We start from the raw sequence: 13643 nt of genomic DNA, 5'->3' as shown, positions 1-13643 counted from the left end.
CCCCGGCTTCCTCCCCCGCCCCGCAGCGCTCACGTGGTAAAACATCCTCGCCGAGACCTTCGGGCGGGCGGGAGCCGCTGCTGCCGCTGGGAATCCCTGGGCCCTACCGGAAGCCGCGGAGCTTCAGGGGCAGCTAGGCCTACGCCTCCTGGCTCCGCCCACAACCGCCGCGCTCCTTTGCCTTAGTCTCGAGCCTCCTGATTGGCCAGGGCGCGCTCCGGTTCGCCCCTCCCCCTGCGTGTCGCGCGCTTCTCCTCCCTTCCCACCTCACGAAGCCTAGGCTCTCTCCTCAGGATTGCCCCGCCCCTTCGGTTTAGCTCTCCTCGCCTTTCCAAGGACCCCGCCTCCCGCTCACTGTGCAGAAGTCGATTGGCTACTGGGCAAATCGGGCCCACTCCCTCCCACTGTCTCGACCTGGCGCCTCTCTCCTTCGCGGCTGCTGATTGGCTCGCTCAAGAACCGGTCCCCAAGGCCCCGCCCCCAGTCCCCGAGCCACGCCAGGTGCGGAGGAGCGCTTGTTTTGGGTGATAGTGCAGCCCAGTGGAAGGGGAAGGCGGGAAGGAAGCCGGTCGATGGGCGGGGCGTGTGACCTCGAGGCCCCAGCGGTCCCATCACCCGGCTGTTTGTTAGTGGAGACTTTGGGCTAAGCGTGGAGCCCTCCCCTGCTCTAAAGCCTTCCATGGCCCCCTGTAGCCTTTAGGATTACACTGAAAAAGTTGTAGAACTGCTGGGCCGGGCAGCCTTTTGGGGCGGTGTTCTGTTTCCTCCCCCTTGCCAACGAGGCTTTCCCTTTCCTCCAGTCTTCCGACAGGCGGGACCCTAAAGGGCTGGGGCCTTAGCTACCCCTGGGGTATAGGCACAGACCTCATCACCCATGCCCGCAATGCAGCCGCTCCCTGCGCACCTCCTCCCCCTCGCCCCCCTCCTCCGGGCCATCTCAAGGGGTCCCGATCTATATCTGTCCCCTGGACCCAGAGGGCTCCGCAGGAGAAAGTGAGGCTGGTGACTCTGCGCAGCCTGGCCTCGCTTAGACCCAGCTCTCTGGCATATCGCGGCATCACCTGCCTGACGTCATCGTCCTCTGAGAACGCAGGCCAAACCACCCCAGCCCCTCTTCCCCTAGAGCCCGCTGGGAGTGCCCCCGCTGCTTGGCTTTCACCTCGCTGTACTTCGTTGTCTGAAGGGAGGGCAGGAACAGCCTTACTAGTCTTTGTATCTGCCTCCCTGCCTCGCTTAATGCACGCCGGTCCGCTGGTCCTGTGGTGGGGGCCTGAGCCAGAACTAGCCGGCCCCCTCCTGGGCCTGGGCGGCGATGGGAGGGTGGGGGCCGAGGGGCTGGCCGCAGGGAGAGGTGCAGTCAGAGACATAGCCTGTGCTCCAGCCCACAGGGCCTGCAGGGCTGCCTGCATGAGACATTCAAAGTAGCCTCTGGGTGTTTGTCCTGGCTGTGCCGGCCACCTGCAGTGAGCTCCCTCCTCAGCTGGCTCTAGGACCCTATAGTGCTTTCAGGGGCCTTTTGCTCTTTTCTTTCCTGGTAGGCAGAGGTGTGAGTGACTGATAGCTCAAGGCCTCCAAGAACCCACAGAAGCTGGGAAGAGGACAGGGGGATGAGGAGGGCACAGGAAGGTCAAGGAGCAGATCAGGGATGGAGGAAGAGAGGACAGCTATGGGCACAACTTCCTGCTCTTTCTGGTGCACCCTCAGCCCCAGCCTGGTCCTGGAGCTGGCCGACCTTCCACCCCATGGCAAACCCAAAGTCCTACCTTGCGCATGAAGGGCCCTCAGAGGCCTTCGAGTCCAGCCACCTCATTTTACAGATGAGGAAACTGAGACCTAGAGGGAGTCAGTGACCTGCCCAGGATCACCCAGGCTTGGAACATTCCCTGGGACCCTTCGATCAGTGCCAAGCTGGGCAGAATCGAGCCCCAAGGGAATCTCTTTGAGTCCTCTGGCCAGCCTCTGGAGCTGGGGCCTCCAGGAGGGGGGCAGGACCAACCTGGGGGTCTCCTGGAGAGCAGATCTTGGGCAGCAGGGCTGCAGTTGTACAGTATAGCCCCCAGCTCCTTGATCTGAATGGGGGACAAGGGTTCTGGGACCTTCAAGGCCTTTTGAACAGGCCCCATCGTCCACCACCCCCACTCCTTAAACCGCCCATCCTTGTAAACTCTCTTGTACACTCGGTACCAGTACTGTTGCCTTCCCTGCTGCCCTCCTACCTGGGTAAGAGACCACCAATCCATACTGGTACCATCCACCACCCAGACCTTGGAGTGGACAATGCATCTAGTCAGCTGCTCCAATTCCCCTGGGGTCACCTTAGTTCCTGCCCAAAGTGGGAAAGCCCTGACCAGGGCTCCTCCCATCTCTCCCCTTATCTCCTCCAGGTCAGCCTTCTCCTCCAGGTTCACCATGTTTGCCCAGCTCATCTGCATCCATCTCAGAGGTCTGGGCAGGGACAGCAACTGAAACAAAATCTCTTGACCCTGTGGTCCCAAAGACGAAAACTGGAGGATTCAGCTTTGTTTCCTCCCCACAGCTTGGCAGGGATTCCTGCCCACCCCTCAACCTCATCTTACACCCCTCTGGACCGAACTGCAGAGAAAGGTGTGGTTCCTCCAAGGATCCCGTGGGTCCTTCTTCCACAAGGGGGGCCGTGTCCCCTTCCCACCTCCGTCAAAGGGAGGCAGGCCAGTTTCTAAAGACAGATGTCCTTGGACTCACCGGCAGACCCCTGGCCACTGCCAGGCTTGAAATCAAAGTCCCAGAGGAGGCCAGGGTCCCACCTGGCAGTTTGATGCTAAGGCAGGCCATGGTGCTAACCAGAGTAGACAGGGAGGCTGCCAAGGAGGTACATCTGTCCTGCACCATCCTACGGGAATGACACATGATGGGAAGATCTAGTCTGTCATCCACTGAAGCAGCTTTGGCAAACAGCAGAGAGAGGCACTTTGGCAAAGGAGAGGACAGAAGCAATGAGGAATGGAGGGCCTTGGCAGCATCTGCCCCTCCCTGGGTCAGAAGGCTGTAGCCTCTCCTTATTCCATGACTATCATTCTTGTTCCTGCCTCCAGCTTGGACCATTAGCACCTTCCTAACCCAATTCTGGGAGTCTAGGCTTTCCTGACCCCCCCAGCCATCCTTCAGTCTGCTGGCAAAACAATCCCCCCCAAAGTGCCATTTTGTTCAGAGAGCCTTGGTGGCTCACTATTACCTGTGGGTGAACATGCAGTCTGCTCAGCCTACCCTGGTGCCCCAGCCAGGCTTTCTGCAGACTCACTGTGCGTTCCATCTCTCCAGTGAACATGTATGTGGCCGTTCATCCCTTGATGGGCACATGCCAGGCTGTCCCCCCTTGTGGTCCCTGGCTTCCTTCCAGACCCAGCTGAGGGGACACTTTCAGTTCCCCCTAATTGTGAGGCCTCTCTTCATCCCTGAATGATGCCCTAGGTAAGGCTGAACTGTACCCTATCCCCATCCCCAGCAGAACATGTGTTTTGTTTGAAACAAGGCTGGGTTTCATTTGATCTGCTGTAGCCTCTGCCTTATACACAGTCGGTGCTTAATAAACACTTTATAGAAGGCTTCACGGCATGGCTTCCCCTCCCAGGGGAGAACAGGTCCAAACCCTCAATGCTGAGGGAGGCAGCACTGGGTTTTCCTCAGTAACAGGATGCCTTCCACTCACTGAACCAAGAGACAGCTGGGCCTAGAGTCAGGAAGGCCTCAGTTCAAATCCAGCCTCACACACTAACTAGCTGTGACCCTGGGAATTTAACTTCTGTCTGACTTAGTTTCCCCCACTATAAAATGGGCATAATCATAGTGCCCACCTCTGAGGGTTGCAGTGAGGATCAGATGAGATATTTGTGCCTGGCATTTAGCAAGCACCATGTAAACACTTGTTTCCTTCCTCCTTCCCTCCCTTCTTTCTAGTCAGAGATGTGTTTGGGTCCTGGCTGCAGCTTGTTAGACATTCAGCCTTCAACTAGGGAGAAGGTGTAATGGAAATGTAAATTTGAAGATCTTCCCTGCCCCTAGGCTAAAGTGCACCTGGAGCCTGGGGTGGGAGGCTTGTTTTTCAGTAGATACTTCTTGATTGGCCAGTGAGTCAATAAGGTTGTTACATTCTCTGAGCCAGGAGAAGGCTATATAAGCCCTGATGTGTACCTTTGTTTTGGGGCTCACTTTGAAAAGTGTTCTGTGATTTGATCTGGTTTCTGGGAAGCTGTTGTCCAGAGCCTCCTGGCTTTGAAAAACCCAGATGTTGAAACCCAGATGTTGTATTGGTATGGATGTAATGGTTGGACAGTTTGGAAAGCTGTCTACTTGATCTGTTTCTGTCTTGATAATTCTGCCTGTATACTTTGAAGTTTGGGGTGCTGACCTTTTTCCCCTGAACGAGGTAAATGATATATGTTTGACTGATTAAAGTAAGGTTGTTAACCCATTTTGAGTTGCTTTCCTTTAACAAAGCAGATCTAAGAACCTGTGGAGGCAGCAAACCCTGAGGACGCTTGGGGTGCCTGCTGCTACAGAAGGAACGGGAACAGGCCTTTATTAAGTGCCTACCGTGTGCTGAGTTCACCACAGCCTTGTGGGGTAGGTGCTGAGATTATCCCAATTGGACAGGTGAGGAATGGAGGTTACCCAGCTGGTATCTAAGGCAGAGTTTGAACTCTGGGCTTCTCGGTTCTCTCTGGATCATGTAACCTTTAGGGCTCTCAGTCACTTCACCTGTCAAAGGGTTTAAGCATCCCTGCCCCTGCCTACCTCCCTGGGCGGTCATAAGGACCAGACATGGCCCTGGAGGTCATCATGCCCAGGGAAACTGGTCAGAGGAGGGAAGGGGCCTTCTCTGCCCTCCCACTTGGTGGTGGTTTTTTCCTTCATGGTGTCTGTGAAATACCTCCCTCCCTGCCCTCCAGGCAGGGGCCACAATCCAGGCTGGTCGTGCACCCCCCCATCCAGGAGTTAAGGGGATTTCTACTTGGATTTTTTTTTTTAAATAATGTAAGCTCCACAAGGTTGTTTCATTTGACAGTGCATCTTGAGGTATGTATTTCCTGATGTATTTCTTGAGGTTCATGCAATTCATCTCTAATACCCAGTAAGAATCCAGGCAGCTGTTGTCTAGGGGCACCCCCTCCCCACTCTCCTTTCCTCAATGAGTTTGGTACCTGGCTTAAAATGTTTCTCTCCTCCCCAATTCTTGCCCTCAGACTAGGGGACTTCAACATACATCTGGATTCTCCCTCAAACACCCTCAACCTTCTCATGTACTGTGAGTGACTCCTCACCCCACCTTACCCATACACAAAGACAGTCATACCCTCAATCTTACATCACCCACAGCTGGACCACATCTATGTTCAACAAGTCTGAAATCTCCTCATTTGACCATAACCTACTATAGGCTTTCATCTCTCCCTCTGCCTTCTCTTCCATATCCCTTCTCTGTATCATGATTTCATCCCTTGACCCCCTCAATTCCATCTCAGACCACCTCCCCTGCACTGGTCGCTCTTGCCTCCTCTCCCCATTTTGACTCCTCGGTGAACCAATTTCACTCTGCACTATCCTGCTCTCTTGAATCCCTCACCCCCTTATCATAGCGATGATTCCACACATCCAAGAAAGTTATGCAACTGTTCGACTGGGTTTACATTACAATTCGACCTTGCACAACCTCCCCTGGGCCCTCACCACTGTGTGGCAATCTATTCTATCTCCCTTATCAACTCATTCCCTTCCTCTCAGTGTCTTCCAGATCTTCTCTCCCACCTCAAACCTCTCATGGTTTGCTGTCCCCCCACTCTCAGTCAAGATCCTTGCTTCCTATTTGACAGAAAAAATGGAGGCCATTCCCAGTGAGCTCCCCCTCCTTCCCTCTTTCTCATCTCCCATCGCTGGGCCGCCTTTGGCTCCTCTCCTCCTTCCTCCCTGTGTCACAGAACGAGCTGGTCTGACCAAGGCAAACTCCTCAGGTGATCCCAGCTCCTCCACCAGATCGCCCCCTCTGCCATCCATGCACTTTCACTTCTTTTTAAAAATTGTATTTATTTTTAGTTTTCACCATTCAGTTCCATAAGATTTTGAGCTCCAGATTTTCTCCCCTTCCCTTCCCAAGATGGTGTGCAATCTGATAGAGGCTCTACATGTACATTCGTATAAAACACATTTTCACATTAGTGATGATGTGAAGAAGAGTTAGAACCAATGGGAGGAACCATGAGAAAGAAGAAACAAACAAAAAATGAGCAAACAGTCTGCTCCGGTCTTCTCTCAGACTCTAGTTCTTCCTCTGGATGTGGACGGCATTTTCCATGATGAGTGTTTTGGAGCTGTCTTAGATCCTGGCATTGCTGAGAAGAGCTGAGTCTATCTTTCACTTATTTTTCAATGGATCCCTGTTTCCTGGCTCATTTCCTATGGCCTACAAACAGACTGTCACTGGATTCTTCTCTCCCTGCTCTTCTGCCTCTGTGCTCTGTCTCTTCTGCCCTTTGCAGCTAAACTCCTCTCTCGGGAAGGCCGGCTACAATAGGGCCTCCACTTTCTCTCTTCCTCACCCCTTGCCACTGGCTTCTGACCTCATCATTCCACCAACACTGGTAATGATTCCCAAATCTACCTTTCCTGCTCTAACCTCTCTGCTGACTTCCAACCCTGCATTTCCAATGGCCTTTCAGTCATCTCAAACTGGACTCCAATAGACTTCTTAAACTCAGCATGTCCAGGACTGAGCTTGTTCTCTTTCCCTCCCAAAGCTTGCCCTATGTCTGTAGAGGGCAGCCCCTCAGACCCACAAGCCAGGAGTCAGCCTGGACCCCTCACTAGTGCTCACCTCCCATATCCAATATGGTGCCAGGGCCTGTCAATGTCACCTCAGCAGCCTCTCCAATGTGCCCTATCCTCCCTGCCCTGGTCCAGGCCCTCATCCTTTATGCCTGGACTACACAGGAGCTCTGCTGGCTCCACCAGCCTCCAGTCTCCCCACGAGAGTCCACCCTTGACTCTACTGTCAAAGTGATCTTTTTAAAGCACAGGTCTGCTCGCTTCACCTGCCTCCTCAATAAACTCCAGTGACCAAATACACAACTTTCTGTTTGGCATTCACAGTACTTCACTGTAACGTAGGCCCCTCCTTACGGTTCAGGCTTATTCTTATACCTTACTCCCTGCACTGTACTGTCCAGGGCCCCCAGCCCCCTGGCTGTCCATCCCTCTGCTCTCCCCCATGTCTGGAAGGCCCTCCTTCCTCTGCTCCAACTCCTGAGCTCCCTGGCTTCCTTTAAGCTCAACTAAAATCTTGCCTTCTACAGGAAGCCTTCCCTGACCCTTCTTAATACTTCTCTTGTCTGAAACAGAACTCATGCTCTTTCTGCCCAGTTCTCCCTCTGTGGAGCTTTCCTGCTGGGCCAGGGCATGATGAGGACTCCCAGCCTTATCCAGACTCTTCTGGAATTACCTTCGTCCTCAACCCCATGCCCAGAGTCAATCCGTCTACCAGTTCTTGCTGGTCTAACCCCCCCCCCCCCACAGGGTTCAGATCCTAACCCTGCTCTCTGCCCTCACAGCCATCACCTGGGTACAGGCCCTCGTCACCTTCTGCCCCAACTGTGGTGGAATCACATCATGAACCAAAACAGCTTTCAAAGACTTAAGAATTCTGACCAAAGCAATGACCAACCACAACTCCAGAAGACTAAAGATGAAACTTGCTCCACAGACAGCTGCCAGAGAGCTCATGAGACGTTGTGGCCCATGGCCAGGGTGGACATTCTTGTCTTGGTTGGTTGTGGTACGTATTTTTGCACAAGAGTTTTGTTTTACTCCCCCACACACACACCCCCCAGGGAAGAAAGGGAAAAAAATAATTTTGTTAATTACAAAAATTCAGTTAAAATTTTAAAATAAGAGATCAGTAATGAAGGAATTGTGCAAAATATGGAAGTGTATGGTGCAATGGAAACGTTTACCAGTGCTTTGTTCTTAGCGCTTTCTCTGTGGATTACTTCCAATTTATCAGGGGTAGCACATGTTTGTCCAGCATGGGTGGCTTGTGGTCTCTCCCATTAGACTGGGAGCTCCCCTAGGGCAGGCTCTCTTTTTGCCTTTCTTTGTACCCCCAGTGCCTGGCATACAGTAGGTGCTTAATAAATGTTTTTTTTTTTTAAATTGACTGATTTGGGCAGTAGACCTTTAAATGCTTGTTGACTGGACCTGGGCTCAAGCTCCTAACTCCCTGTGTGACCGTGGGTCGGCTTGTTGTTGACCAGCCCTTTCAGTCAGCCTGTGACTTGGATGCGGGCCTGTGGGCTGTAGACCACAGGTGCCTCAAAAAAGTCCAGGACCATGGACTTGGAGCAGGAAGGGGCCTTGGAGGTCCTTGAGTCCAAGCCTTTTATTTTACAGATGAGGAAACTGAGGCAGAAGCGAAGTGGAAGGGCAGGGATTCAAACCCAAATCTAGCATTCGCCCTATGTGTGCTTGGATACTTCTGGGGACGGAGAACTCACTACCTATCAAGGCAAAGACGCCCCTGGAAGCACAGGGACAAGTTCCAGGGGGAAAGCTGCCGCAGGGGGAGGCTGGAGGGGAAACGCCGGCCCCACGGAAGGTAGGAGTGGGTCCTGCTTCTGGAAGATTGGAGGGGGCGGGCGGGAGCAGCAGACTGCAGCCGCAGGGGAGGAGGCGGCTGGGGGAGTGCTGACGCGCCGCACGCAAGCCCCGCCCCCACGGGCTCCGAGCCTCGCCCAGCTCTGTAGCCCGCGGTAGGACCCGGGCTGCTGGATCGGCAGGCTCCGTCCGCTAATCAACGAACGCGCTGAAGAAACGGGGCGGGATGAGGAAGCAGAGAAATGACAGCGGGCTGGGGGCAATCAGAGGACTGGTAAGCTTGAGCGATATCGGCGCGCGCCCATCTGGAGGCCGCAACCGCAGCGAGGGCGGGGGCGTGCCGACCAATCCGAGCCTAGGAACGGAGAACCTCGACCAATAGCGACGAGGGAGGCGGGGAAGTGGGCGGGGTTCTTCAGGCCGCAGCTCTGTGGTGGGTGAGGGATCAGTTTCTTCTGCTCGTTCCCACCCCCGGGTCTCCCCATTCCCAACCGGATGCGAGAGGAGGGGGCCTTGGGGAACTCCCGGGCTGGGGTGGAGGAGCGCTTCGGGGGAGGGGTCCAGGAGCACAGAGGACTCCCGGTCGGGGAGGCGGGGGGCTACTGGGTGGGCGCTGCCGAGGAGTGAGGGGCCCCCCGCGGGGGCGGGACTTCCGGGGGGCCGGGGTTTCCGGGGCGTGACGGTCCCCGCAGGGGGCGGGCCCTAGGGCGAGGCTTTGGACTCTCCTGGTGGGTGAGTGGGCGGAGCTTGGGGGGGGGCGGTGTGAGCCCATCCTTGGTCTCCTGCTTGGGCTCAGCCTCCTCTTTGCCCTGGACCAGGCTGGGCTGGGCGCAGCAGGAGACAGCCCCAGATGGGGCGCCTCTGCCCTCATGGCCTGTCGCTTCCCTCTCTCCCCAGGGCCCCGGGGTCCCTCCGCCAGCCTCCATGGAGTTCCCCGGGCACAGCGAGCAGCTGCTGCAGAGTCTCCGGGAGCAGCGCTCGCAGGGCTTCCTGTGCGACTGCACCGTGCTGGTGGGCAGCACGCCGTTCCAGGCGCACCGTGCCGTGCTGGCCTCATGCAGCCCCTTCTTCCAGCTCTTCTACAAGGAGCGGGACCTGGACAAGCGGGACCTGGTGTGCATCCACAACGAGATCGTTACGGCGCCCGCTTTCGGGCTGCTGCTGGACTTCATGTACGCCGGCCAGCTGGCCCTGCGCGGGGACACTCCCGTGGAGGATGTGCTGGCTGCCGCCAGCTACCTGCACATGAATGACATCGTCAAGGTCTGCAAGCGGCGGCTGCAGGCCCGGGCCCTGGCTGAGGCCGACAGCACCAAGAAGGAGGAAGAGCCCCGGCCGCAGCCGGCCTCCCCCGAGCCAGTGCCCAGTACCTCCCGTGGCCTCGTGTCGGTGCTTCCGGCCCCTGAGATGCCCAGCTGGAGGGACCAGGACCAATGGAAAGGGCCCGCCCCAGCCCAGGCCCCAGCCCCTGCCCTGCCCTCGGGCCCCCACAGGGATGAGCCCCCAGGGCCCGACAGTGCGGATACCACCCAGCCTGGCATGGATGCCCAGCTGGTGGAAGGCTCCCTATCCAGCCCCAGTAGCTCCACAGAAACGGTGCCTACCAGCTACTTTTCTCCTAGTCTGGGAGCTGCCCCCGTTGAGCCCCCAGGGTCCCTGGAAGTGGGTCCTGAGAACCTCGGGGTAGGAGGCCCTCGAGGACCTAGTGGGCCAGTGGAGGGCTTCTACCCACCCAGGCCAGCACCAGCCCCAGGAGAGGCTGAGCCCGTGCAGGTGAAGGTGGAGGCCATCGTGATCTCTGATGAGGAGGCCGAGGGGCCGGAGGAGAGACCACGGGCACCAGAGGGACTCTTTCCACCTGGAGCAGTTTGTCGGAGCCGCTATGCCCCACCTGAAGCATTTGAAGAGGCCGCAGCTTCGGGAGGCCCAGGGCTCGAGGAGGGGGGGCCTGCTGACCACTTTCTGGCCCCTGATGCTCCCCTTCCCTACCACCTGTTGGCTGGCCCTGGGCACTATCACCCTGGGCTGGTGACTCCCCCTCAACCTGCACACAGCGGCCTCCATGAGTCTCTCTACTTGCCTCCAGAGTATGAAGTGGCCTCAGGGGGCTTTGGGGTTTTCACAGAGGATGTTCCAACATGCAAGACGTGTGGGAAGACCTTCTCCTGCTCCTACACATTGAGGCGCCACGCGACTGTGCACACTCGGGAGCGGCCCTATGAGTGTCGCTACTGCCTTCGGAGCTATACTCAGTCAGGAGACCTGTACCGCCACATCCGCAAGGCTCACAATGAGGACCTGGCCAAACGCAGCAAGCCTGACCCTGAAGCTGCCCCCTCCTAGGAGTGCACACCTTGGTCTCTGACTTCAGCTTGGGAAGATCCCCAGATCCCCAGACTTGGCCCCTGGGACTGTTTGGGAGAGTGGAGACCTCTTTGAAAAGCGGAAAGGCTGTGAGGTCATCATGATGCTGCTGGGTATGGGGGTCAGGCTGCTGTAGTGCCCTTATTTAACCAGAAGTCAGAGGGCAGCACTTCTGGGGGCACAGAGCCACAGAGCCGGCTTGTGCTGGGCCTTGCCTCCCATTCCTGTGTGTCCTCTCCACACTTTCCTCCCTGGGTTGTCAGGAGGCAGAGGCCCACTTGGTTAGCTCCTCTCCAGTCAGATAACTTGCCTAGCACCATGGCCTTCAGAGTTCACCTGAAGCTGTCACTTGCCACTGTCTTATTGCCTGGGCCATAAATGTGAAAGTGAAACCCTTTCTATGAAGTGGTCTTGGCTGGTTTTTTACCCCTTGGACAAATTTGAGGCCTAATGTTGATTTTCTAAGACCTTCTAAGAATCTGACCTGGGGGAGGAGGGGTGGCAGAGGGGGCAGTCAAATTGATGCTGAGGGATAAGGGGAGGCAAGATCCAGAAAAAGGAATACAGACCAAATTAGGAAACGTGACTGAACTTCGAGTGTATGGGCTGAAGCGGATGGGGTAGTTGGTGTGTTGCTTGTCTGCTGCAGACAGAGCTCATAGGTGGCTCTCAGGGCTTGTGGTCAGCCACTTCAGTGGGCCAGGCACACTGAATGTCCCACAAGTCCATCTAGGGCTCCGGGCCTGAGGCACATGGGCTGGTAACTTAGGTGCAGCCAAGGTTGCGGATGAAAGCCCCGGGACACCCAGGATGATAACATCTTTCATTCATAGAATGGGATCTGGTTCAGAGAAGGGAACTAGGAAATGAGAAATAAGGTGGGGGAGGGAGGGACACGCCCCCCCAAAGCTGATTCTTCTGGCTTTCTGTATCATGTACTGTGTAGGAGCTGGAGTGTTGGAAAGCAGCCTCAGGGATCTCCTTCACACTTAGAGTCTTAAACTTTCTAAAGTTCCCTACAATTAGTCGCTGAAATCATTCCAAGGTGTCCACCAAATACTTGTCCAACTCAAGTAACCTGAAGAGTTTCTTGCTGGGGCTGCCAGGGCATCTGGGACATGTGTGTGGGGAGGGCTGGCATGTTTTGTCTTCTGCTCACCCTTCACTCTGAATGAATTCCACGCCTCTCTGTGCGGCAGCGTCACACAGCAGTGGCCAAGAGGGCTAGAGTGTCAGTGGCCAGTTACAAGCACTAAGTCTGTGAGAAGCTCAGAGGGCCAAATCCCAAGGTCCTCTCCAATCCTAGACCACCTTATTTAGGGGATTGGAGGCTTTCTAGTACAGTGTTGTGCCGCAGTGCTCAAAGGGAGGCATTAGAGGGACAGGCAGGGCCCAGATCTGGTGTCTGGGGCTCTGGGTAAGTCACTTCACGGCTGTGCCTCAGTGTCCCCATCCGTCAAATGTTCAGTAACCCAAGGACCTTTCCATCCTTCCAGCTGGTACTTCACAATGCATGCCGTTTCATTTCTGGCCATCCCTAAGGCTAAAAAGGGCCGTTATGTTGCGCCCAAATCTTCCTCCCTTATCTTGGTTGAAGGATTACAGTACACCCTTTAATTAGCATATTTCCATCTTGGAAATCCCCAATAAGTTATTTTCTTTTTTAAAGCAATTGGGGTTAAGTAACTTGTTCAAGGTTACACGGCCAGTTCTTTTTTGTGTGGGTGCCAAGCATCTGAGGCTGGAACCAATCCTGGGTCTCCTGAAGAATAAGTTATTTTCTGATTCCTGACCTAACCCAGGATACAGGTGGACTTGGAAGGGTAGTTCCTCAGCATCGAGCACTTCCTAGGGTCTCATCAAAGAAGGGAAAGGCTCAGAACTGCCGCCATTTCTAAGACCCTCCTTTCCTTTCCCCTTCAGCTCCAAAGGAACTATGATGTCAGAGGCTATTTATGTGAGTGGAGTCTTGCCAGGTTTCTCACCAATCATTTCTTTCTGGCTGAGGGTCTTCGTATCCATTAGGCCCTTTCCCTAATCTCTGTGCAAGTAAATGACTGCCTCAATGTCCTGTCTCTTTTCATCCCAGCTTAGCAAACCTCAAGATCCTTTCCCTTTTTTCTCAAGTTCTCAGATGTTCTACATCATTAGGGTCTTCTGCCCCTCACCCCCCAAATCACTCCCCTACTTATCCCCCCCAGCCTCCTTCCAGATTCAGTTAGATAGGTTAGGTGAGGATCCTGGCCTGTCATTGGACTCCTCCTCCATGTGCTGGGCTCCCTTCTTGCCATTTTGATACCACTGATCTCTCAGCCAGAAGAGAGAGGACAACTGGGTTACTGATCAGCAGCTTGAAGGAAGAAGAGGCAGTGTGGGGGAGGGAGAGTCCAGCTACTCAGGTTGTGATCTTGGCCATGCTGCCTGATGCCTATCTGACCTGGGAAAACAATATCCACCTTCCAGGCCTGTTTCCTCTTCATACAACAAGGGACTTGGACTAGGTGATGTGCAAGGCTCTTTCTAGATCTAAATTCTGTGATTAGTCACAAATAACGTGAATGTTATAATTATATGTGAATTTCCTTTATCTGTGAATCCAATAAAAGGTTGCTGTATCGTCTGGAATTTTAAACACAGGAAGAGAAGGCAAACACTTTCAG

At 55.0% G+C, this 13643-nt stretch overlaps 2 protein-coding genes across 3 annotated transcripts in view; one reads left to right on the top strand and one right to left on the bottom strand.

Annotated features, from left to right (window-relative positions):
* POLR2G (RNA polymerase II subunit G) overlaps window positions 1–197 on the bottom strand; it is a 1633-nt gene extending 1436 nt beyond the window's left edge. Inside the window, exon 1 of one of the 2 annotated variants that reach the window (XM_069066160.1) lies at window positions 34–197. In XM_069066160.1, the coding sequence (XP_068922261.1) occupies window positions 34–45 (12 nt within the window). In that variant the 5' untranslated portion in view covers window positions 46–197. The remainder of the gene's footprint in view (window positions 1–33) is intronic. The other variant, XM_069066159.1, reaches the window with a different exon arrangement.
* An 8792-nt stretch (window positions 198–8989) lies between these two features.
* ZBTB3 (zinc finger and BTB domain containing 3) lies at window positions 8990–13619 on the top strand. Its single transcript, XM_069066155.1, is given in 3 exon segments — window positions 8990–9056; window positions 9517–10948; window positions 10951–13619. Coding segments are annotated over 2 exon segments (1542 nt in total). The 5' UTR covers window positions 8990–9056; window positions 9517–9543; the 3' UTR covers window positions 11088–13619.
* Window positions 13620–13643: the final 24 nt, after the last annotated feature.

This window comes from Petaurus breviceps, unplaced genomic scaffold (assembly GCF_028583685.1).
Source record: "Petaurus breviceps papuanus isolate PSGF00001 unplaced genomic scaffold, PetGlider_PUasm1.0 90721, whole genome shotgun sequence".
Taxonomy (NCBI): domain Eukaryota; kingdom Metazoa; phylum Chordata; class Mammalia; order Diprotodontia; family Petauridae; genus Petaurus; species Petaurus breviceps.
The sequence above is the reverse complement of the archived record's forward strand: the minus strand, read 5'-3'. Positions and strand labels throughout refer to the sequence as shown.